At 43.2% G+C, this 24,136-nt stretch overlaps 2 protein-coding genes across 3 annotated transcripts in view; one reads left to right on the top strand and one right to left on the bottom strand.

Moving 5' to 3' along the window:
- Positions 1–4,348, bottom strand: part of micu2 (mitochondrial calcium uptake 2) — an 80,622-nt gene extending 76,274 nt beyond the window's left edge. The window contains exon 1 of one of the 2 annotated variants that reach the window (XM_088919866.1): positions 4,124–4,348. In XM_088919866.1, coding sequence (XP_088775992.1) covers positions 4,124–4,324 — 201 coding nt within the window. In that variant the 5' untranslated portion in view covers positions 4,325–4,348. The remainder of the gene's footprint in view (positions 1–4,123) is intronic. The other variant, XM_088919867.1, reaches the window with a different exon arrangement.
- Positions 4,349–8,716: 4,368 nt separating this feature from the next.
- Positions 8,717–23,557, top strand: LOC148830060 (fibroblast growth factor 9). Its single transcript, XM_088922173.1, has 4 exons — positions 8,717–8,757; positions 8,987–9,257; positions 16,296–16,399; positions 22,277–23,557. Exons 2-4 carry the CDS (start codon positions 8,996–8,998, stop codon positions 22,520–22,522), a joined length of 612 nt encoding a protein of 203 aa, XP_088778299.1. The 5' UTR covers positions 8,717–8,757; positions 8,987–8,995; the 3' UTR covers positions 22,523–23,557.
- The last annotated feature ends 579 nt before the right edge of the window (positions 23,558–24,136 follow it).

Here is a 24,136-nt window from a genome sequence, read left to right as displayed (position 1 = left end):
TTTTGGAGTCCTTGTCGATCAGCAGGGAGTTGAAAACACAACATGTACCACTTCTGTGACCTCCCCCTCACAACGAAGGATCAAAGAACTCATGGAAACTCTGCACAGGCTGGGTATAAAGGTGGAGCTGGTCACATGCAAGACCACAGAAATGGAGTTAAATATCCCATAGCACTTGAAAAGCACTGTGGTGCTTTATGCCAAAGACCTTTCACAGCCTGCTCTAATCTGAAAATACCAACACTCACTTGCTCATTGAGAGAACCTGCAAATCACAGACTTTCCTCCCGGTGTGAACAGAAGTCTTATTAGCCCCTCATGGAACTCCAGGACACAATAACAACACCATCCTCTGAAGAGCAAGAAGACTTTAAGGTCTAGCACAACCTAAAAAACAAGTCAAAAAAGGCACCTTGTGACGTTAGCCTATTCAAAGCTTTGTTGAGTTTGCGGTTTCAGAATTGTATTTCTAGGGATAATCTTCCAAGGTAGACAGATGAGGAGGAGACACAGTAACGTCTGCTCTCTCTCTGCTTGGGGACTGCTCTGTGAAAGGGTATTTGCCTGGGTTACTGTCCTACGTAGCTGTGTGTGCCTTTCATTGGACTCTGCACTGTCCTTGTTAGGATCAAGGAAAGTCACACCACGGAAAAAGGCTCAGTACTGAAGTCCAGGTCATTGAAAATCACCAGAAGCCCAGTGGAGCAGTAACGGTGCACCTCTCAGAACGGTCCCCCTGCGAAATCACATAGACAGATGTTCCCCAACCTGCGCGTTAGCTGTGTACAGCCCTGCAGAGTGGGGACGTCAGCTCCATTTATTTGTTGTGTGAAGACTGACAGCTTCGGCCACCATGTGCCACAGGACACCATGGCCAGACCACATACTGAAGGAAGAATATTTGTGAACGAGCCCAGAACTTTAAGACCCAAAGACCTCTTTGATGAGAGGGTTGAAGAAACTTCACTATGCAATAGTACACAGACATGACATCTTCTAATATACCTGAGCTTCCTGCCAAAGAGTGTGCAAATCCTGTACGGGCATGACTGATGAATGAATGATTTCGATGAATGAATGACTCCAAACCTGCACACAGTTCAGTGAAAATGTATCTAACCCCTAATGTATCTTAGTGGTATGATAAAGGGAGACACAAACTATGACTCTCACAACAGCCCCAGAGAATCTAGGGTTGCCCCAAAATATTTCTGAAAAAAGTAACTGAGGCCTTTCTGTCTGGGAAAGGGTACAAAACCATTTCTACAGCTCTGGGGCTCCACCGATTACAGTCAGAGATATAGTCTTGACACGAAGAAGATTTAGGACAACAGTGAATCTTCCCAAGAGTGGCCGTCCTGCCACAATCACTTCAAGAGCACAGCAAAAAATCATCCACGAAGTCACAAAGGACCCCAGAACAACATCCAGGGATCTGCAGGCCTGTCCCTCCTTGGCTGAAGTCAGTGTTCATGGCTCCACCGCCAGAAAAGCACTGGGTAAAAATGGGATTCATGGGAAGGTGGCAAGTAGGAAACAATTGCACACTAAAAAGAACATTGATGTTTGTCTCTGGTTTGCCCAAGAGCACATGGATAACCCTCGAGACTTCTGGAGGAATGTTTTATGGACAGACGAGTCAAAAGTGGAACATTTCAGGCTACATGGGTGCCATCGTGCCTGGTGAAAACCAAACTCTGTGTTGCACAATAAGATGGTGGCGACAGTGTGATTGGATGAGCACGCTTTGCAGCCGCAGGACCTGGACGACTCCCCATCATTGAAAGAAGCATGAATTCTGCTTTATATCAGGTCTTTACAGGAAAATATCAGGCCATCTGCCTGTCAGCTGAAGCAGAAAATGAATCTGATGTGCGATTAGGTCGTGCAGCAGGACAATGATACCCAACACACTAGCAAGTCTACAAGAGGATGAGTGAAGAAGGCATTCAGTGTTTTGGAATGACCAGGTCAGGGTCCAGACATGGGACTCATAGGCGTGCTGTGGCAAGACCCAAAACAAGCAGTTCATGCTAGTAAACCCTCAAATGTTACCGAGTTGAGGTGTGAGCTTCAAACACTGGGGTTCATTTTCTGACTGCTAGTCTCACTGCGAGGCGCAGGGCCTGCAGCAGAAGCCGCTCTGCTATAGCTCTACACTGCAGGCTTCAAATAAAGCATCAGCCCGGCTCTGTGAGTTTTGAGGACTTTAGATGAAATCATCATTTCAGCATCCCATCCTGAGGAATGCACCCTCCTTTGGGACTGTTGAGGGTGTGAACAGACATTCACACCCTGTTCCATCAGTATGGTTAGCACCACCCAAAACAACACTGATGTCAAAGGTGTTTCTGGGTCACAGGGCTGATACAAGCAGGAAATGTCATAAGAGATTCATCTGCACTAGCTGTTAACAGACGGAATTTAGAATTTAAATATATAAAATGATATATCAGTGAATCTTACAACATCAGAATGAGCAGAAACAGGACATACCCAAATAGTTGAACCACTACTGCAAAAGGACATGCTAAACTTCATCATTTATGTCTTCCATTCACTCCATTACAAATACATAAAGACAATTACAGTTCAAGAAACAATTCTACGGTATTTCAAAATAATTTCAAAAGATCTATGATTTTCTTGGCTGCAAAGCTGAAAAATAGATCTTTTTTTTCCCTTTTTGCAGGTTTAACTCCACAGTGCAATAAAAAACTCCATCAGGTCTACTGTAGGCCACTTCCTTTCATATTTCATCTCAGAGGCACTCTAGGAGACAAGTTTACTCAACTGATTATTTACATGTATTTATCTGGCTGATAAATTCAACCAAATCAGCTTACATTAGCAGACATGTATACGGCTGGAAATTTTACTGGATTCGTTCAGGTGAAGCCTTACTGAAAAGTACAACGGCAGCATCTCACCTGGGATTTCAACCAACAACCTTCCCACTACAAGTCCAGAGCCCACACCACTGCTCTATACTGGTGTCCAGTTACACCTGGACTGTTCTATACGGTGTTCCTTGGTGCTGTATAATATGGTAAGTACACACCTGCATGACACTAGGATAATTACAGAACACAACTAACCGTACACAAGTAACTGTACTCGCTATTTACTTGAACTAACTACTCAGTTCTATCGAAAATGGGGCCGTACACACATACAAATACAGTATATACTGTGTGTATATATATTAATCAGGCAGAGTGTACACAGTAAACATCTAGTAAGTAAAGCAAGTTCGCTGGGAAAAACTACATACTGTATGTAGCAAATTGATTCCAAAAAACATATTCAGCCTTACAGACTCCTCGATAATGTTTGCTGTTTGTTCATGATGACCATGTTTATCAGACCACCTTAACGAGGAGCAGGAGAGCGTATCAAATGACGAGATCACGGTATCGACCGCCCTCCCTGTATGCCTTTAAGATAGTGTGACGTAATGCCTTACTTACTGCTCATGGTATTGAAAGCACAGTTTAAACTGGTAGAGGCAACAAAAGTTGTAAAACAGCCGTCAAGCTTGACAATGTGAGACGTACAGTACAAACGTGAAACCTGCATGAAAGAAGGGCTCTTGTGCTAGGCTAATCTGAAGTGCTTGCAGTTCCGTGACTGTTTTTGCCTGCACCACCCAGTAACGCCCATAATAATGTGAGCTCATGAGCTGTCCAAGAATGCTTGAAGTTGAGAAGACAAGAAGACACAAATACAGAAGACAAGCATAAAACTAAAACTCACGATGATCCGAGCTGAAATATCGAGCCGGGAATTCACCTCCGAGAAGTAATTTCAAATGAAAAACCTTTCCAGTATTGCAGGGTGCTGTACCCCGCCAATGACACGCACAACAACCCTTTCTGGGGGCATCGATCACAACCGGTGTTTCCCACCCACAAGACGCTTCTAAAATACTGTTTTTACGATTGTCACAGCCTGTGTCAACTTGCACAAACGCATGTCAAGGGCTAAGCATCACCTGGCGTTGCCCAAGAAACCGTTAAACAACAACAACAAAAACAAAAGGACAAAACCGGTATCGGTATTCCACATATGCCAGTGTAGTTCCCTGAAGTTGACATGACGCCGAAGACTCAGTGAGACTCACCTTCTCCTCCTGCGCTGCAAACACCGTGCAGACACGGAAGCGCGGCCCGAGCCCGTACTGGTGACAGGCCCAGCAGCCGCCAAGAGCGGCGGACCCCAGCGCCCCGCATCCCAGAGCGCGTCGGAAAACGGGGGGGGGCGCCCCCCACAATCGGCCGAAGCCCCTTCTCAGACTCACGGCGGCTCGGCCCCAGGTAGCCATCTTCACGGAAGTGTCAAACCGCCCTCTCGCGAGAAGGGCGGGCGGCCGCGACTCAGCGCGACTTGCGCCTTCCCCTGTCGCGCGGGGAGGGGTGGGGAGGGGCTGCGCGCGGACCTGCCGGTCGCGTGAGCGTGCCTTCCGCCGAGCGCACCTAGCGATGATGCCGGCCCGTGTGGGCTAATGTCACCCTTGCAACATCTCCCCGCCAATAGCTCGGTGCCCTTGTCCCAGATTCTCAGCCCCCCGCGCACACGATTGCTCTCTTCCAAGAGTAACCGTGCAGTGCAAAGTGCGGATGACGTATATGATTAGGGACCCAAAACATAATTATAAATATGTGCATTACCCAGGCATTAAAATATTATGTATGGTATGCACACATGTGTTTAACTGCTGTGTCGCAGTATTCCGTAGAGGCATACATTTTGTAGAGGTTGTAGGCACCAGGCATGTATTGCAGGGGGTTACACCTGAAGTGTATTGTTTTATGAAAATATAATCTTCTACACAACTTTCAGAGAAGCTGTGGGTCTATATACTTAAATATCCTGGGATACATACAGTATATATTTAGGATCTGAGTGTAGTGCAATAGCATTAAAGACTTCAGGATGAGACGTGTTCCAGAACCGTTCTCTTTCGTTTTGTAAAAAGCGTTTTTAAACTCATACAATACTAAGGCTACAGTGTTTTTTGCCGTACATGACAACAGAAACACAATGAAACACAAGTAAATGTTTTATACTCGTTAAAATCAGCGCACTGAGTGGTTGAATTGTCAAAAAATAATAATAATAATAAATTATTACTACAGTATGAAATAATGTAAGAAGCCAGTACAAATCACATTAATATATCTTGGTTTTCTTTCAAACAGCTCTGTTAGTCAGACTAAAGCAGTAGCCTTTCTTGTTATTTATAAAGTACTGTATTATTTTTGGCCATAATTTATCACACTCAAAATCTAATGAAACACCAGACATCACTGGTAACATTTTCAAAATTTAATAAGACTTTGTACAGTGTACGGAAATAGCATTTCCTTTTAGTTTGCCACAGCAAGCCAAATGTTTATTGTTAATTACTGTATTTATTTAGCTGTAAAATGCATTTGAAGGTGTCTTATACAAACCCTGAACACTCTCTGGTCAAGTCTTTTGGGATTCTTGGAAAATTTGTTATAAATTACTGTTCCTGGAATTGGTGTCCTATCTGAAGGTTCTTAGCCAGCACATTCCTAGACCATCACAAAACAACCAACATTTTTCCCTCTCTTAGCAATGCATTAGTCAGTACCTATTCTGTACATTTCTGTACTTAAATCTTTTTGTGGTCTTAGTAGTGAGAAGTAATTAGTTTCACAGCATGCATTAATATATTATTTCTAACAAATATTCACTCATGTGACATGTGACAGTAAATAATACTGTATATTGCAAGTGTCACCAGTATTTTTTTTAATTCTAGATACACTAGTATTCTAATATCTCTCCTGCTTTATTACAGTGAAATTTTAGTAAATTTAACTAGTTCACTCAGGTAATCTGTATCAATTAACCAAATAGTAAGTTGTGAGCTTTAACATTCTTAAACCATAACTTTTTAAAGAGCCAGGGGTTCAGAATATAGCCCATCATACTACTAGTATAGCACTACCAATATCTGGCTTGTTCAGATATACTTCATGCTGTACTAGATGCAGTATGAGTTGTACTGCAACAAAAAGAGAAAAAATAAACAATTTGACCTCTAGAGTCAAATTGAATGTCATGAAAAAACTGCATGGCTCAAATATCTGGACACCTTAAATAAATTCTAAAAATAATAATTACTGGGAAAGTTTGGATATGAATGCTTGAAATAAGATAAATATTTAGAGTGGCATTTATAGGACATGAAATCAACTGAAAAAAACAAACATTACTTATGCCAAAATAAAGACACTTAACATAAATTTAAGACTGGTTTACACACTATACACTATAACCTAATATACCTATTTCAAATTCCTGCTTACCAGTACATCCACCCAAAGCAGCACAGTATGTATAATAACTTAGTATAAGTATGTAGTAAAAAAGCCCCTTTCTGTAATTCTTGCCAGATGTTAAGTCTCTTACACAGATTTGGAAATATTATCACAGAGACCCAGTTGTAGCTTTGTAAACCTTTTTTTTTTAAACGCAGAGACAATTTTATTTGTTTATTATTTACCTAGCAGATGCCATTACACAGGGTGACTTACAGTTGCACATAATTGATACAATAAGTGGATAAAGTAAGCTTATCAAATTGGAATTAACATTATAGCAGCATAAAGATTGTAACCTGCAGAGGTTTAGCTTTTATTTGAATGCAACACACAATTAAGTGTCCTTTACACCTCTCGCTGTTCCTAGTATTCCTGGCAAATGAACAGAGTGAGGCGAGATTTCATGGCATGTTAAAAGCATTCATACTGCATGTGCTCTTTTTGGATATTCTGTTTTGTGTAGAAACCATTTCCCAGTTCCTCCAAGCTACAGAGAATAGGTTACATCCAGGTGGAATGGAGACCATGTGACTTCCGGCATGATGGGAACTGAGGTTGATCCAGTTCACAAGCCTCTGGAAACAGAAGAGACCGTCAGGTCTGCCGAGGACCAGAACACACAGAGAAAGGAAAGGAAATACATAGCCAGTTTCTTACACGTTAGATGATGAAAGAACTTCAGCACGCCTTCAGCAATTGTGCCAAGAGAGCAGAATGTTATTGTTGACTCTGCACAGGACACTTTCCTTCACATATTGGCTGTATTGACCAATCATTGCGCCTAGCCCTGCATTTTCCTGGGATTCCAAAATCTGCAGGGAGTTTCCAAAAGGTGGACAGAATTGTGTTCCGACGCAGAGCCTGTGCTTGTAGCATGCCTGGTACAAGGCTGCCTTCCTGCTGTGTGGAAGAATAGGAAGCTCTCCAGTGCTTCCTATTCTGCAGAACAGCAGCTTACTTAAGAAGTTAGTGACCCATCTGAGTGTCGGCATTGCTCTGTGCGAAACCAGGGATGGGTTGACTCCTTTCGCCCCGTTGTTTACAGGGTTGGGAAAAGTGGAAATGAACTGGCCAGATTCTTTGCAGACTAGCACACAGTGATTATGGCGATATCTCCTGTATGTGAACGAACAAGTAATAGGTTTATTCCATGCTGAAAAGAGAAGAAAGAAAACACAACGTTTCGGCCATGGAGCCTTCTTCGGGTGTGAGGAAGGCTGTATGACCTGTAGGAGTCAAAGACGGTGGCCTGGAATTGACCAAGGTGGCTGTTCCACAACACACTTTGCCACCTGCAACAGGGGACACACTTTGTTCTGAAATAAAACAACACAGCAGGTTGTCAAACCCAATGCCTACATAATAAAAACCCTGTTGAAGGAAGAACTTGTCTCGCCCTGGCATACAGCTGTCTTTTAAAATGATGAGCAACAAAAAGCAGCTCGTCTGAATCCTATCATTTTAAAGTCAATTTTAATTTTTAATTCATAGTGCATATATGCATTTCGTTAATAAAAATTATTTCATTACTGCGCTAGAAACCCAAAGAGCATTTTTATATAAAAAAGGAAAGTGCATGACCAAATATGAGAAACAATACGTTGATTAAGATTTTTTAAAAATATATTTTTGAATTAGTTTATTCCGTCACGCTCCCGAAAAGGTCGGCGCAGTTACGAAGAAACAGGTGCAACTTGCTTACGAAGCTGCACTGCTCTTCTGATCACCTTGGTTTCAGGACAGGCACTTCGAGAGCGCTAGGACCGTGGAGAGCTCTGGCTGTCATGACTACCCCGGGAGACTACCTTAAACCCAGCCCAATGGTTGCTTTGCCTGCGTACTCTGCGTGCTGGATGGGGAGACTGAGAGAAGAGCCGCAGCTCAGTGCAGGAGTACAACATTTCACCGCGAGCTCCGCGGAAGGAACACCTGTTTCCACCCAGCCAAGAATTACAAGAAAAAAGGAAAGCGCTCTGGCGTATTTCTGTTCGCCGGTGATCGCCCAACATTCCCTGTACCTGGACATCTCTCATCTCAGACAGCTCTTGGATATTGCCTTTGCACATCAGAGAAGATCAAAGTTTTATGGTGGGATTCTGTCTGTGGCGGCACTGTGCGATCTCTAAAAACAAGATATATGTTACACATCTGCACACTTGATTCCAGGATTCCCGCTGGTGCATGCAGTGTATAATACAGTAAAAACAGCGCATGCCTTTATGGAGGCAGAATCCATAATTCTGACGTAGCCTGAACATCTTAAAAATTCCCACAACGTCGGCTTTTTAAGTTGGCATGATCATTCCAACCTTAACTCTAATGGAGAAGCTATGGATTTTTATTCTTCAGACAGCTGGATGGGCTGAAGACCACATTACCTGTTAAGGTCTGGGGATCTACCGTATGTATATAAATTATGTCAGTGCGTGAATAAAAAGTGGCGGTTTCTTAGGCTAACAGCGCTGTGACCTTGAACCCGTAGCAGTCAAAACAAAATATTACTTTTATTTATGCGTTTTAATGGATTAAAGGGAGAGCACCTTCACCAGTAACGGCAACGAGGAGGGAGTGGTAGAAGATCTCTTTGGCTGATACCATTATTATTGTTTATTCTCGTTCTCTAAAAGCAGAATCTTCTGATGGCTCCTTTAGGGGAAGTTGGGAACTATTTCGGTGCTCAGGATGCTCTTCCTCTGGGGAACGTGCCGGTTTTACCGGCGGATAACCCGCACCTGGTTCACTCTGAAGCCGGGGGGCTGCCCCGGGGGGCTGCGGTCACGGACCTGGATCATTTGAAGGGAATTCTCAGAAGGAGACAGCTTTACTGCAGAACCGGATTCCATTTAGAGATTTTCCCCAATGGTACCATTCAGGGTACGAGGCAAGACCACAGCCGATTCGGTAGGTATATTAACTCTTCGGGTGCGGGATTTTGAAATGAAAACGTTTTTTTGTTTTCCCTTTCATTCTCTTTCCTCACTCTCCGAGATGACTGCTACTAACTGCACATTCACGCGTCTGCATTTTCTAGGCAGATCGTTTCCTGTGTTTTGTTTTTAATGTGCTGCTCGGCCTTTGCACGACGAGGCCAAGAGGCGTAAAAACCGGGGATCCCCTTTATTTAAAGGTACAATTTCAGCACACTTTACAGGGGGAATCTACAGCATACCGCATCATATGAGTGAGTCAACACATTCTCCTTCTGTGTGTGTGCCTCTCTGCACCGCTGCTATGCCCAATGCGTAAAATCATAATCACACATGACATTGTACAAGTGTAGAAACAAAATATATTTAGGTCACAGGGAGTGGCTACTTCTGCAGTTTCTGAGCTAATTAGTGATTTATTTATCGGTACTCACCCTTTCGTGCGCTGCTATATGTTAGCCCCGCACGTGTAAAAAAGATGTTTCATTGTTGTGTCAGAGAGGTGTGTCTGAGAGAAATTTAAACCCATCGGGCATGTAGTTCTCGAATAGGAAGAGACTGTCTTGCCTGAATACTTCAGTCTCTCCAAGTGACCTCCGAGATAAATTTAGCATCCGACCAGCAGAACGAGCATTACATAATCCAGGAGAACAATCATTTATCCGACTGTTACCGTGACCTATGGGAGGCACATCGTTATGTATTGACTTCGTAAAGCGTGCGTTTTGAAACGCAAAAGCCTGTATCTTGTCCATTACATTCTACGGTAACGCTGGAAATAAATAGTTTTTCGCGTTTGAAAAAAAGAATAAGACCGGACTAGAATGTAGAAACACTACGTTATTCTTATTCATGTGGTCGCTTCTAGTTGACTGCGGACTGCGGCCACCTGCCTGCACTTCAGCTGGGGGATAAACACATGTCCCGAGGCGACTCGTCTTCTTCAAGATGTGTGATCGCCCGAACTACGGTGCGCTTTTTTTAAAGTGGCGGTAAACAGTGAAAGATTCGTCTTCCGATACCTGGGTCATCGATTGACCGATGCGCTGCAGATAAACGTAACAAAATGTGTATTAACAAAAAACTTGTTCTGTGCTGGGGTCCTTCATAACAGTGCTTTAGCAAACTTGTAGGCAGATAGACAATAATGTGTTAGTACTAGACTGCGGTACCGGCAGTGCGTGCACAGTGCCCCTGCTTTTGGAGTGTGTTTTAGTGCAGGTGATGGTAGCGTTTCTCCTAGCCTGGGCAGCGCCGTCAACTTCAGTTGGGCAGCGTTTGCAGTGTGTGAGTGTGCTGGAGGCGTGCGTGGCGCTGCGACAGGGGCATGCAAAGCCCCCGCGCCCGGCGGCTGACGAACACGTGTCCCGGGTCGCCCGAAGACGAGAAGCCGGTCTAACGCCGCTTGAAAGCGAGACCTGCATCACGCCTGTCGCAGGTGTCTGGGAGGACTGCGATTGCACTGCTTCGCTTGCGCTGGGCCGGAGGGCCAATCGGCAGTCACCTGCTGGGTCCTATAACTGGCCGGGTACCCATCACATGCAAACCAGTAACATTTCAAGCCGTGGAAGGATCGACCGCATTAAATTTGACGCAGTGCGAGAGGCGCTGGAGATGCTATAGTTTCCCGAAATATCCTTCAGGCGTATTGACTGGTGGGGATGTTTTCTGCTTTCCTGCAGCTTTACCCTAATTATTCAAACGCGTGGCTTTTCAAGCCCACCTTGAGTGCTGAGAGCCTGTCGGAACTTTACATCATCTTTTCAAGCTTCTTTCGCAGAAAATGAACAGCCTAAAATTAACGGCCGATTTCGAGAAATATTTGGGTTCTAAAGATAATCGTACCGGTAAAATAATTTTAGATCGATGTATTTATACAGTATATAAAGTTTACTTCACACGCAGGACGCTGTGTCTTTTTCACAAGAATATTTAAAACTAAATCTCTAAAAAGGGGGGCCACTCTGCACTGTACTTCTGTAATGAGAGCCTTTTCAGCTATCGGTTTCCTCTTCAGTTGTGAGACACACCACTGTTTAAGGGGAAATGAATGCCTGGACGATTCTGTGTTCGCCATGTCTCTGGAAGTCAAGTGTGTGTGAGCAGGGAGTAGTGTTGTAGGGTGAGGCTGTGGTCAGTGCTGGGAGGTTCTGATCCTTCTGGTGCAGTACTGTAGGTCTCCAGCCCATTGTCCTTTGGGTCTCCCTGTCATCAATACTGTAAGATCACAGCCATTTGTGCTGAGTGTTACACTTGCTTTACAGTCTGGGCTATTCCCAGCTGGAGAAATGAGTAAGATCAGATGGGCAGATGCCGGTTTCCCTGTTGCTGAATCTCTGACTTCCATTCCAGTTTTGGATTGTGATCAGCCAACCTGGTGAGTCACAGAGACCTTAGATCTGTATTCAAGTTATTTCAGATGAGACTTCAAACTTAATCGCTGGTTATACTGGGGACATCAAAGAGGAAAAGTTGTAATTTCACATTTATAGACAGAACCCTGTAACCGTACAGTGTTATGATTCAATCCAGTACAGTTAATGAAACAGTGTAAGACTCTGAATCACTTGACTGTTGTTCCTTCTTCTGATTGAAAAGGGTCAGTTTCTCTTTTTTTTTACATCTGCACAAATCAGCAATACCTGTTTTCTCCTTTTTCTCTAAGAGATAGGTCTATAAAGAATAGAATAACTGTTATTGGGAATGTTTATTACCTGATAAAACAATTTAGTTTAAACATCACATTTAAGTTAGAAAAGTTAAGGAAAGAGCCACAAATTTTTCCTTGGAGTATGAGCTGCCAGTTTTCCAGTGAATGAGAAGTGCACTTTTATAAGTAGACATAACCCATTACTAAGCACATAGGAAATACCATTGAATGATTTTAATACCATGCGTCACAATTATGAACATCTTATTGTGTAAGACACCTACTGTACAATCCTGTCTCAGATTAACTAAAGGTCAGGTGTATGAAAGTACAGTAAATAACAGAGGATATTAGTACTATAAGATTACAGTACTACTGATGTACTGTAGTTTTCTGCATCTGACCTCTATTTCTGTCTTTGGAGGCTGCACAGCAGATGCTGAATTAATACCACGTCCTTCGTGACTTCTTGAGACAAAGATGTCACAGCGAATCCAATAACTCTGGGCAGCAGAGGCGTGTCTGTTGCATCAGCAAAACCTCTGCATGTGCAGCATTAAAACTCCAGTCCCAGCAAAGCAGCACTACAGCAATAACGAGGTCACCCTTGCTGGAAGCCGTCCAGACAGGAGCCGAGCTGTGCTGAATGAGGATTACAAGGAGCACACCTTGCACTGTAACAAAATGGATTGGCTTTTACAGCATTGCAAGTAGTGCATATGTTCATAGCCTTCCGATCTGGATGTTCACGTGACGAGAACTATTCAGTCCACTGGCTTTTTATTGAATAAGATAGTCTGAGCATACTGCTCAGAGTAATGCCATAATAAGGGATTTGTTAGGGTGGGTGAAGGTATGGTGTGTTTCACTCAGTTTCCTGATGCATTTCCTTAGTCATGACTTCCTACAGTAAAGGATTCCGTATGTGTCCAGGGAACATATCTGAAAACATACATGAAAAGAGAAGAAAAGAAACAGAGCATTTCGGCTGTGGGCTTCCGACGAAGGCTCCTCAGCCGTAACGTTTTGTTTCTTTTCTTCTCTTTTCAGCACGGTATAAGCATTTACTTGTACCTTTGCAGTCTATGCATGTTGATGCAGCTCCCTATTTGAACATATTTACCTGCTGTCTAGATTGTATCCATCATATGTGGTCAAGGTCTGGAGTTAGCTTCCGTCTTTCAATATAATCACACAAGAAGTCATGGAAGGTTAATGTTGGTCTACACTGACATCTCCCTGTACCTTTAAATAGCTTCAGTCTGAATTAGTGACTTCATTATTTTTTGCTGTAGTCCATCAGTGTTGAAGTTTGTGGTATATCAGTTTTCCTGCACTGTTTTAAGTGCTAAATGTAAAAACATATCACATAAAAAGCAGGAAGACCAGAAGAAAGTGTTAAGTTGTGATTTTTCATCTTTACACTTTGTGTTGCAAAACAGACACTGTATTTGGATCTGCTGAATAGCGCCTGTGTTGTAACACATCTTTGTGTATTTATGCCATAATGAATTAGTCAGGGCCCATGTTGTGTCTACTTCAACAGATCAACAAACACAACAGTTTGCATGTTATGTGGTGAAAAGGAGAGTTGTTGTTGTCAGAGAAAACTGCACTTTGTAATAAGTGCTTAAAGAAAACCGACCATGAACTAAAAGAACTGAAAATTGAATTGGCTCAGTAAATAAATAAATGTTGTCAAACACTTCTGATCCCCCTTCCTTGGAAAAGAAATGAAAGATCTGTTATATTATACAGTGGCCACTGTCCTTTCTGAAAGTTTACATCAAACCATGAACGAGCACTGTGCCCAGAGCCTCCAGTACCAGCTACAGAAGCGTTTAGAGGACAGGCTGTCACTTCCTCAGATATATAAAATCAGCATCAGGTGAGCAATTTGCCTTGACATGAAGAATTATCAGGTTGCACCCTGTGGTGTTCTGGTAAAAACATTTGCATTCATTGACAATGTGCTGAAATGTGTTATACTGTGGTAAACACAATGAGCTTCTGGGTACCTCTGTTTTCTAAACCAAAGGAAAAGAAGTTTTAGTAACAGCACATTGGGTAATGGATTAGAGGTGTCTGAGCTATAAAAACGTTTTACAGGTTCTTTTAAATTAGTAACATCCATACATAGTGATTGTAGTTTGTATTTAACGTGCCTAGATGTGCTGACGTCATGCAGCTAACATGCTGGATAACTCCTGTACAGCGACTTCTCCATCACTCTGCTCCCCTGAAGGTCAACACTTCAGAATATCCAACAAATAATAATCATTCCTTGGATTTATACGGCGCTCTCCATGCCAAAGGATCTCAAAAGAGCTGTGCGCAAAGGAGGGGGCTGACCTCACCAGCCATGGAACTGCAGCTCCACCTGTAAAATGCACATTTGTGAACAACTCAGGGGCTGTGCTCCATTTCTGGTTGAACTGCAGACACTATTGCTGCAATACAGTCACAGTTAACCCATGCGATACACATGCTACATGTTTGCTTTTCTTAATCAAATCACGAAATCTTTATCAAGTTGCAAGGCTTATTTACATATACAGTACAGAATGTTTGTCTTCTGAAGAATCACAGAACATAACACAATCCTTCAAAAATGATTTTTAGTTTAACAGTCCTAAAATGCTACCTATAGGGAAATGGGGCTGCAATGCATCATTTCAGTCTGTTTTGCATATCTGATTAACAACTGGCAAGGAGAAGGCTCTTTCTGGAGGGCTTTTGGTTCAAGGAGTAATGAAAGTACAGCCAACAATACTGGAAAAGGTTAATGCTGGAAACTCAAACACAATACATATATTTCTTTGGGACAGGACTGTTGGAATTTTTTTCAACATACCCACCTTATAAATTTAATATATAATAAAGTGAGTCTGCAACATTGACGGGCTCCCACTCTGCCTTCTTGTTACGAATGCACTGTCTCCTCTCTTCTGTAAATCAGCCTGTTACCTCAGAAGAACCGGATCTGAAGGCTCCTAAACAAGGTGCTTTCGAGGTTCCGAGTTAAAAGGCTATGACCTTGACACACGTAATAAAACTAAACTCGTTTCAGTTACAATCAGCTTTGATTCCTCTCTTTCCTCTCATTAGCTTTAGGTTTCGAACCTCCTGTGTCAGCCTCCATGTGTGTTTCAAGCTCCCTCTGTCCAGCAGGCATGTCCTGGACAAGTTTCGTGTGCCGATACTGGAGACAATACACGTTATCTAAGGAAAGAAGAAAATATTAAAGAATGAATTGAGAAACCTCTCAAAACCCTTAAAACACTTCAGTTTTAGGTATAATATGCGGTCAGTGGGACAGAAGGGAAGCATACTTGTAGGTATCCAACACTCTTTAAAAAGACATACATCAGAGGCAGGAAGTATTTGGCCAGATAACATTTTGAGTCAGTGTTCTCCTGTTTCACTCCTAGAATAAAAGTAGAGGAACACTGTGCTCTACAACCACATCATTAGGCACTTACCCAAAACCAACTACAAAGACTGGGAGGGTAAGCCATGCATCAGAATTTGTGCATCAGGACAGGGGACGAGGAGGAGTGGTATCTAGCGTGTGGTGACATGCTGTGAGTTAGGTGGGTGGCTGGGTCCTCTTCTAGATGATAAGCCATTAACATAAACCTCCAAGCCTAATACTAATACCTCTATGTTGAACCCAATAAGCGGTTTATATTTGTACCTCTTTTTTATGGTTTACTGCAGCCATTAGGAACAAACTAAACCAGTCCAGAGAGCACGAGGATGAGGTGTGGTCTCTGTAATAACTAGCTCGTTAGGATCAATTAAAACGCAGCTCCTGATGGGCAGGAATGGACTATCGCTTGGCATGGCCCGTTACCTGTTACCTGTTACCTGTTACCTTCCACAGGTACGGTCCTCGGCCTTGAGCCTTCCATGCGCTTCTTCCAACAGGAGATCGATGTGGCCCCGCTGGGCCCTCTGCGCCGGTCTCTTTGTTTTGCTACTGAGCTGGGAGTCCCATTCAGAATTGTCCCCTGAGTAAACACTTCAATGACTGATGTGTATTACTCCTTGGACAAGGCTTTTGTTCCTGCTTGTGGCTGCCTGGACCAGTTCTTTGCCCTGTGGTAACGGTTCGTGAACCTTTCTCGCACTGGCTTCACCCATCATCCTCGTTAATATAACCATTTACACTCCTAGTGCTAGTGCAGCTGTATAAATGGGTGAAGTTTTAGTTTGCTGTGGATAAAAAACATCGGGCAATTAAAGTTGATAACAGAGCCAGCCTGAGTCCTCCTCGGTCTCCAGGGCTGCATGCTTGCAGAGCAGTGCTACGTGTGGTGTGGCTGTTTGCGGGAAACGTCCTCTGCTTTGTCTTCTCAGGTATACTGGAGTTTATAAGCATAGCCGTGGGCCTCGTCAGCATCCGCGGCGTGGACAGCGGGCTCTACCTCGGGATGAATGAGAAGGGGGAGCTGTATGGGTCGGTAAGTTCAATACACAGCCGCAGGTCGTGGCGTAAGATTGCACAACCCGCTTCACTGACAAAGACAACAGGCTGAGGCGCTTCAAGGAGATGTCTTTTTCCACGGTTACTTTTGATGGATCTCTTGCAAAACAATACACTCCCACAGAAGTGTCCTGGTTACACAGTAAAACTTCTGTCATAATACTCTGTTTAAAAAGACATTTGTTATGAATTCATGTACAGTAATGAAGGATCCTTGATTTATTAAAACAAGACAATCATAATGAGCCCAAGTAGTTCCCTACTTTGGCAGTTTATGTCAGACAGGTGTGGGTTTGTTACCTACCGTATAGCTTTCCATTTGCAGATCTAAAGAGATTTGTTTTTTTAATCTGAGAAGTGCATCATTTTATTATGAGGGTAATGAAAGTGTTTGAAAGGAAAGTGTTGCCCAGGGCTCTCACTTTATAACATCAGATCACATGGCTCTTTTATGTGCTCGTGCTCAGAATTTGAACTGATACTGAAAGATTTGTACACTGCACTCTCAGGACATTTCAGCCACCTCTCATCTGACTCACAACGGTGTATACTTCTATAGCAGCATAAACCATTCAGGATGGTCTTATTAGGGGACTGAGGATGTTGTGAAGACAAACAAGGAGCTCCTAGCAGGGACAGTCTGGGTCCTGCGACTGTTCTTATTTACACGTTCTCTGCAGCCATAGAGCAACGCGCTCAAAAGCTGCATGTCAGCATTCCCCCTCACTCACGGCTGCTCGATTGACAGATGCACCTGGTTTGGACCTCTGTTGGCTGTTGGGGGGCAAAAGTTTAGACCTCTTCCAAGCAAAGGCAACATTATCTGCTTACAAGGACCAGAGAGGGCATGACACAATTTCATTCACACTGGAAGGAGGCTGGGAGTAATATAAGTGGCAGTTGTCAGGGGTTACTGTGGTCCATGTCGGCTCTTGTATATCTGATTATTGTATATTTAGGGCTTTGCCACACTGCCCATAGAACTTCAGTAATGTAGTAGCTGCTAAATATAACAGACCCTTGTTGAACCATAACTCATAAGTTGAACTTGTTGAACTAAAATCTCATGAGAAGCCCCAGTTCTGACTGTGGCGCTTGTCACCAAAAGGGCCGAGGTGAAAGGGATAGTTGCTACCACACGAGGGAGAGGACGTAAGAAGGTTTTACCCCAATGTGTGGTCAGAATAGAAGTTGGGTGTTTGACTCAACAACAGTTGGGAATCTGCAAACATAATTCATTAGTAGGATCCAGAGTCTCTTTGATTAACCATTCAGGGTTGGTCCAGTGAATTTGGGGTTCGTGGGAGAGCATCACGGTAACAAAAAAGACATGAATTTGTCAAATGGCAACTAGTGACTCCCAAGTCAGTTGGGACAAAGTGATACAGCAGGAAGAAACACAAATGGAGCTTTTTGACAGTGTCATCATGAGTCTGATTAGCACGGAAAGAAAGTCATTCTTTATGAGAAGCAAAAGAAAGTCGTTCCTTCTGAGAAGAACAGAAATATTCTGTTCTGCTTCAGGATTGGTTTGCGTCCCCTGGTCCTCGTGTCCTAGACAGATTACAAACTTGCCAAGATATTTTTGCCAAGACACTTCTCTCATGAAGCTCATGCTTCGTCACAGGTTGGCTGTACAACAGGGTATCAACTCAAATCCCATGTCAAACTCAATGAGGCAAAGGTAGAGCAGAAATGTATGTGTTCTTGGTTGTCACAGCCTCCAATAGAAGACCTGTGGAGATTCTTTTAATATCCTTATGTTTCATAACCTATTAAAAGTCTACAGGAAGCACCTTCTCAAAGTTGCCAAGCCCAAAAGAGGACTCATAAACTCACTCGGTTAAGAATACATTTGATCATCGTGTATTTAGAAACATGTGTAACTGTTTTTGACAGGTGTTCTTTTTAGTTATAAAATATTGAAAGTTAAGCGAGCCTTTGAATTATTTCTTGAAAAATACTAAATGTATTCATGGATTTTAAATTCAGCTTTCAGATACAGTTCATTGTAGGTATGAGTAACTTTGGAATCTTATTGTTTCCAAAAAGAAAGGTTCTGCACTATTTTATTGCAAGATGCCATATTACTTGATACCATATCTTGAGAAGGTCTCACAAGTCATAAATAATATTTAATCAGTGTGAAGAATCTCTGAGAGCAAATTGGATTTTAAAGTTACTTAAAATTTCTTTTTTTTTAAACTTTATTTAAAATGTTAACTTAATTGTAACTGCTGGGATAGGATATTCCTTCCACAGAGAACACAAACAATTCAACATTTAAGTGGGAGTGGATGCAATGCTTTTCTGCAGCTCCCTGTTTCTTCACCTTTTTTTGTCAGACTCATTACTTGTACAGTATTTAGTATCAACATTGTCTTGTGGTTGTATTTCGAAATGCTTGGCACCATCGTGGAGCACATAAGCAATTCTGATCAGTGAGCTACGTTTGATCTAAAAGACAGAGTCTTTCATCACAGGGAACGCCTTTGGTTGAGTTATTCGTTATCATATTACACTGTTTTATTTGTTAGTTTAAACCTAATTACTTGGAAGTGAACTTTGTTTGTTTTGGGTGCTCTTCCAGCAGGTCATTCTTTGGCTTTGTTTATGGTCTAACTTGTAGCTACTTGCTGCCAGAGGTAAAACCAGTCTTAAGGTTTTCTTCAAGATCTCCTCAGTGCTCCGCTAAGGCGCTCCACTGCCTTCCCTTTTACACTTGGCTGTGTCTGTTCTTGCGCCACACAGAGAATGTGCTTGATTTCCTTAATTGGGCTGCTTCTTCCAACAGCGGTTTCTTGGTGGCAAAATGACATCAAAACACTATCTGTGTGCAATCTCTGCAATGAGATCATCTGTGAGTCTCCCTAGTGATAGACAATGCTCAGGCCTTATCCAGTGGACTGTTAAATAGAGCGTCTTCTCCTTCTTATCTGCAAATAGGCAAGCAGGGTGAGGTTGTGTCTTCTTATCGCTGACAGGTTCAGCTGGATGACAAGCTTGCACAAAGTACTGCGAGTGAGGTTGTTTCTTATTTGTCTTTGAGCAGAATACTGTAACATGAGGAACTGTTTAACAATGTGAAGTATGTCATCTTCCCAACACCAGACAGGTGATATAGACAGCCTGTTTTCATATAGACGCCTCTATAGAGAAATATGAAAAAGCTCTTTCTCTGGAAATGTGAGGAAGTTTTCGGTACAGTCAGAGCCGAACCTAAATGCTGCAGTTGCTATGGAAGCACCTTGTTCGGTTTGGAGCCGAGTCAGATTCTTTCCATCCCCCGAAGTAAGATGAGAAACTCCAGGAGAACAGGACCGTCAGCCGCAGCCGCGAACAACAGAGCATGATGTGATTCTTCTCTGATGAAGCCAGCCCCTGCTGTAAGTGGGATGTGCGACCATAATAACGCTGCCAACAGCAACAACAGTAATAAAATCACCTGCAGGTTACAACTTGGTAAATGTGAAGCAGGAATTCCTCGGAAGGGCCGTAATAACAGGTGGACTTTGGGAGATGGCCCTGGGAAAACCGCCAGGACTGAATTAAAGGCTGCGTGGGTCATTCCTTAGTCTGTTTTTCCACACGTTTACAGTGCGCAGCTCTGCTGGAATGTGTGCAGATCACTGAATCACCCCTTTCCCTGATTGAGTTATTCTGCCCAGTTCCCATCGTGCAACAGGGAAGCTGACATGTCCCAGAATTCAGAGGAAGGCACGGAGAGTGCAGGGCTTTGCTTCATTTCGTGGTGCTGCCACTAATTGAACCATGAAGAACAAACTCGCCAAGTCTCGCCAAGTAGCATTAATTAAAAGCAAGACCATATTTGAACACAAGTAAGATCTTACATGTCTGCTTATGTAGCCAGAATGTAAGAAAATCACAGAAGTATCATCTACTGGCATTAGGAAAAAAAATAACATTGCTTCATAACATTTCTTAAAAACAACCCTTTGGATCTGCATTACTTAGGGAAAGTATCTCTCATCTGGCTGTTGCTGAACAAGGGGACTCTGTTTCTTTCCATTCTTCCTCTGCTTTCACTGCTGCTTCAGGAATTTTCTGGCTTCTGTGAGTTGGACTTTTCACCCCCTTAACATGAATTATGGATCATTTTCGAAGCACTGTCTTGACGTTTTCAAGAGGCGCTCAGAGCCTGCATCTTAAAACCACCCCCGACTCTACCGATCTAACACGCGAGGTTTCGAACACGCAGCCTCCCCCCCCCCGTGGCTGGTGGGGACGAAGTGAGGGACCTGTCGGCACGTCAGCCACACGCTAGCAGGGCTCCCCGGATGCGCTGTTCGTGACGCAAGGGGCGAGGTGAGCCCGGACACGCTGCCAGTTCCCACACAGCAGCTAGCGCTCACTGCCTGCGTCCTGTGGGATTCAGCCTGGGTCCAGACTCTCGAGCTGGAGTTCCGTGAAGTGTGCCAGAAAAATACATCTGTGTTGCAGTTCCTTTAAAGTCCGCTGCTTTGATGAGGTCAGGTGGGGGGGATCGACAATAACGCGACACTACCCCTCTTTCCCCGTGATCTGTGTGTTTGTGTTCTTGATGGGCGAAGTCAGCTGCAGCTACTGTGCGTCTGTCAGCATTCGCTTAACCCCTTGAAAGACACCCCGTCGTGCAATCATGCGGCTTCTTCGTGTCTTGTGTTCCCTTGTAACACACAATCACGGACGACGGTGCTGCTGGCAATGCCTGAGAGGTTATGACAAAAACAAAGATTGCAGAATAATTCTGTTCCGCTCCAGCATGGGATACTCATTTTCATAAGGAAAAAATAATAGGAATCACCCCGCTGAGTATAATGTCATATTTTAAGACACTGCGTGGCTCTTAAGATTGCTATTAATACATCTCACTTCCTTACATCGCGTGTGTAATGTAAAGGAAGTTTGGATGCTATGAAAGTTAGAAAGCCGGAAGAACAACCTGCAGTTTTAGTTGGCACATGGCAAACTTGTGACAAAAATAAGGGCAAAGTAACGACATGTACAGTATGTCAATATTCGTGTGCGCACGTTTTGTTTTTTTCTGCAGCACCAGACACCACCCCATTTTATTGTTTTTGAGCATCTTTTAGGTTCTGCGTCCCATGAGGTTTCTGAGGGCAGAAACAAGTGGGACTAGTTTCTAAGTATTTTGCACCCATTTTCTCCCTTCAAATCCCCCAACTTAAGTTTAGATGAACGCCGTATTCGTTATGTTTATATCCGCTCCACGTCGATTAGCATATATTATGCACATTTCCAGCCATTTAAGAGCGAAATGTGCTCTTTCCCTGGAGCACGAAGACTGGCAGTGTCGCTTGCGGAGCTGGGGAAGGCTCTGGCAGGTGTAATGTTTACACCAACATCACAGTCGCATCATGCAGATATTAACCTGATGTGTCGTTATAATGTCAATGGCCTATTCGATTTTACAAACAAACGTTTCTCAGTCGACAGTAATAAACTGCCGGCAAAGCGTTAGTTCGCCTCAATGAAATTTGACAACAGGTAATATCCCATCGGGACAAGTGAATGTTTCATCATGAACATAACCCTTCATAGCGCGGTCAAGATTTCTCAGAAAGGAAGCTCAAGGGTTTTCAGTCTCTGTACTATCGGTGCAATAACGGAACCTGGAAACGTGAAAATATATTTTTTAAAGTTGACTTACTGTAAAATCTTGTTTCCAACCCTTTCTGCTTTGTGGCTGCCTCGTGTTTAACTACACTTGATCAACTTGAAGGGTGATTTTTTTCAACTTTCTGTGCGGCAAATTAGCTTTAAGAATGTGTACCTTTTGTTGATACGCCTACCCGCCTGTCTAGCGCTCATCTCTTCTGTGTTTGCTCTGCAGGAAAAGCTGACGCCGGAGTGTGTGTTCCGGGAGCAGTTTGAGGAGAATTGGTACAACACGTACTCCTCCAATCTGTACAAACACACGGACACTGGACGAAGATACTATGTGGCGCTAAATAAGGACGGCACTCCGAGAGAAGGGACTAGGACTAAAAGGCACCAGAGGTTTACACACTTTTTACCAAGACCTGTGGACCCTGACAAAGTACCCGAACTATATAAAGATATTTTAAGCCAAAGTTGATAATAACAAACGTTTTTTTTCTGGTTTGAGCCCTTTAAAGTGGAAACGACAACAACAACAACAACAACAACAACGACAACAAAACAAACTAAAAAAATATATAAAACAGAATAGAAACAAAGCAGACAACAAACACTCTAGAGATTTTTGTGCGGTGGGCTCTTATTGATTAGCTGTGTCATCACATCAGCTGCACTGTTGCCAAACTTCGCCGCATGCATAATGTATGATGCAGGCTTGGATGGAACGTGCCGGTTTCTGTCCTGCACTTCAAAGACGGTCTGTCCTGTTAGAGGGGAGCCGCGCCCGCTCGCTCGGTTTCGTCACCAGGGGCAACGCAAGACGGGATGAGAGCCGGAGAGAGGCGCCTGGACCCGTGGAGAGAGGCAGAGAGGGAGACGGAGACTGAGACTGAGAGGGGTGTGGCCCGATGCATGCTGAGAGACGGACACGCTTTTCATATTTTTTTTTCCACCCGCCCCCCTCCATCAGTTCCTCCTCATCTTATATCAGCATTGCTGCGTTCGGGTTTTGGCTGGTGGCCTGCTCACGCCTATCCTGTATGAAAGATGGCATGTACGATGCAGTCTTAAAAAAAAAGGCAAGAGACGTTTTCAGTTATCAGCTCTGTGGAGCTTAAAGCAAAGACCTCTTAGTAAAAAGAAAAAAAAAGAAACCTTAAATTTATTTATAGAAAACTTTCAAAGGCAACATTATATTTATTTTATATATTTATTTATTATATAGAGTTTATTTTTAATGAAATATGTATAGACCAAGATAGGCATTTCGGAAGCTTTAGATGCTGTAGGCATGTTGTGCCGGAGGCCGTGGTATCTTCGTGGACGAACACAAATCCTGTCGGCATGGACAGAAGATATTCTAGTGACCCTTATTGTACTGAAGGTGACAATCTATTTTTTGCCCATATTATTGTAATAATATGCACAGCACTCATGACACTCGAGTATCCACTCTTCTTACCGCTTGTTTCATAGCTTTCCCCTGAGGATTAAAGAAAAACCTGGGTCCTGACTGTTCCTACGTTGTGTCTTTTGTGTCTTCCTGTCTGATGTCTCCTCGCTCTGGCGCCTTCTCTAAGGAGGGAGGGTTTACATCGAAAAAAGGAAGCAGGGCAAACCTGCACCCCTTTGTTTAAAAACGATTAACCGGTCTTTCATAACTCCTCTTCCAAACTGAAAGATTTTTTTAACTTATCGTTTCTTAGTCTTTCTGGTATCTGTCGTGGGTTTTTGCAGTATTCAGAAAGAAACAAAAACACCCTGACATTGACTTAAACTTGACAGTCACGGGGCTTGAAATCAGACTGCTCATTACATGAACATCTATCCTGGTGTTCTCTTCAGCTCCCAGTCCGGTGTTCTTGTAACACACATGGAGATTCTGTGGGCCATGAGGAACCAGGAAGGACTCGTGCACACACCACATGTGTTTTATGAGTGTTTGCCACTTCTCTCAAGGTTAAATATTGCCCACTCTGATACAACTGTTATGTCTTGCAAGGACCTTGTTCTGTTCTAAACGTGAAAACAAACTGATCATGTTTCAGTGCTATAGAAACCTAGCAGAAGGAACGTGTTATATAAACTTTGC

This window comes from Atractosteus spatula, chromosome 7 (assembly GCF_055471065.1).
Source record: "Atractosteus spatula isolate fAtrSpa1 chromosome 7, fAtrSpa1.hap1, whole genome shotgun sequence".
NCBI lineage: Eukaryota > Metazoa > Chordata > Actinopteri > Semionotiformes > Lepisosteidae > Atractosteus > Atractosteus spatula.
This window is presented reverse-complemented; position numbering and strand designations above follow the sequence as displayed.

Coding starts and splice junctions, on each gene's coding strand:
- LOC148830060 (XM_088922173.1), top strand. CDS start 8,996: ATGGCTCCTTTAGGGGAAGTTGGGAACTATTTCGGTGCTCAGGATGCT. Junction 9,258..16,295: donor GCAAGACCACAGCCGATTCG/GTAGGTATATTA, acceptor TTGTCTTCTCAG/GTATACTGGAGTTTATAAGC. Junction 16,400..22,276: donor AGGGGGAGCTGTATGGGTCG/GTAAGTTCAATA, acceptor TTTGCTCTGCAG/GAAAAGCTGACGCCGGAGTG.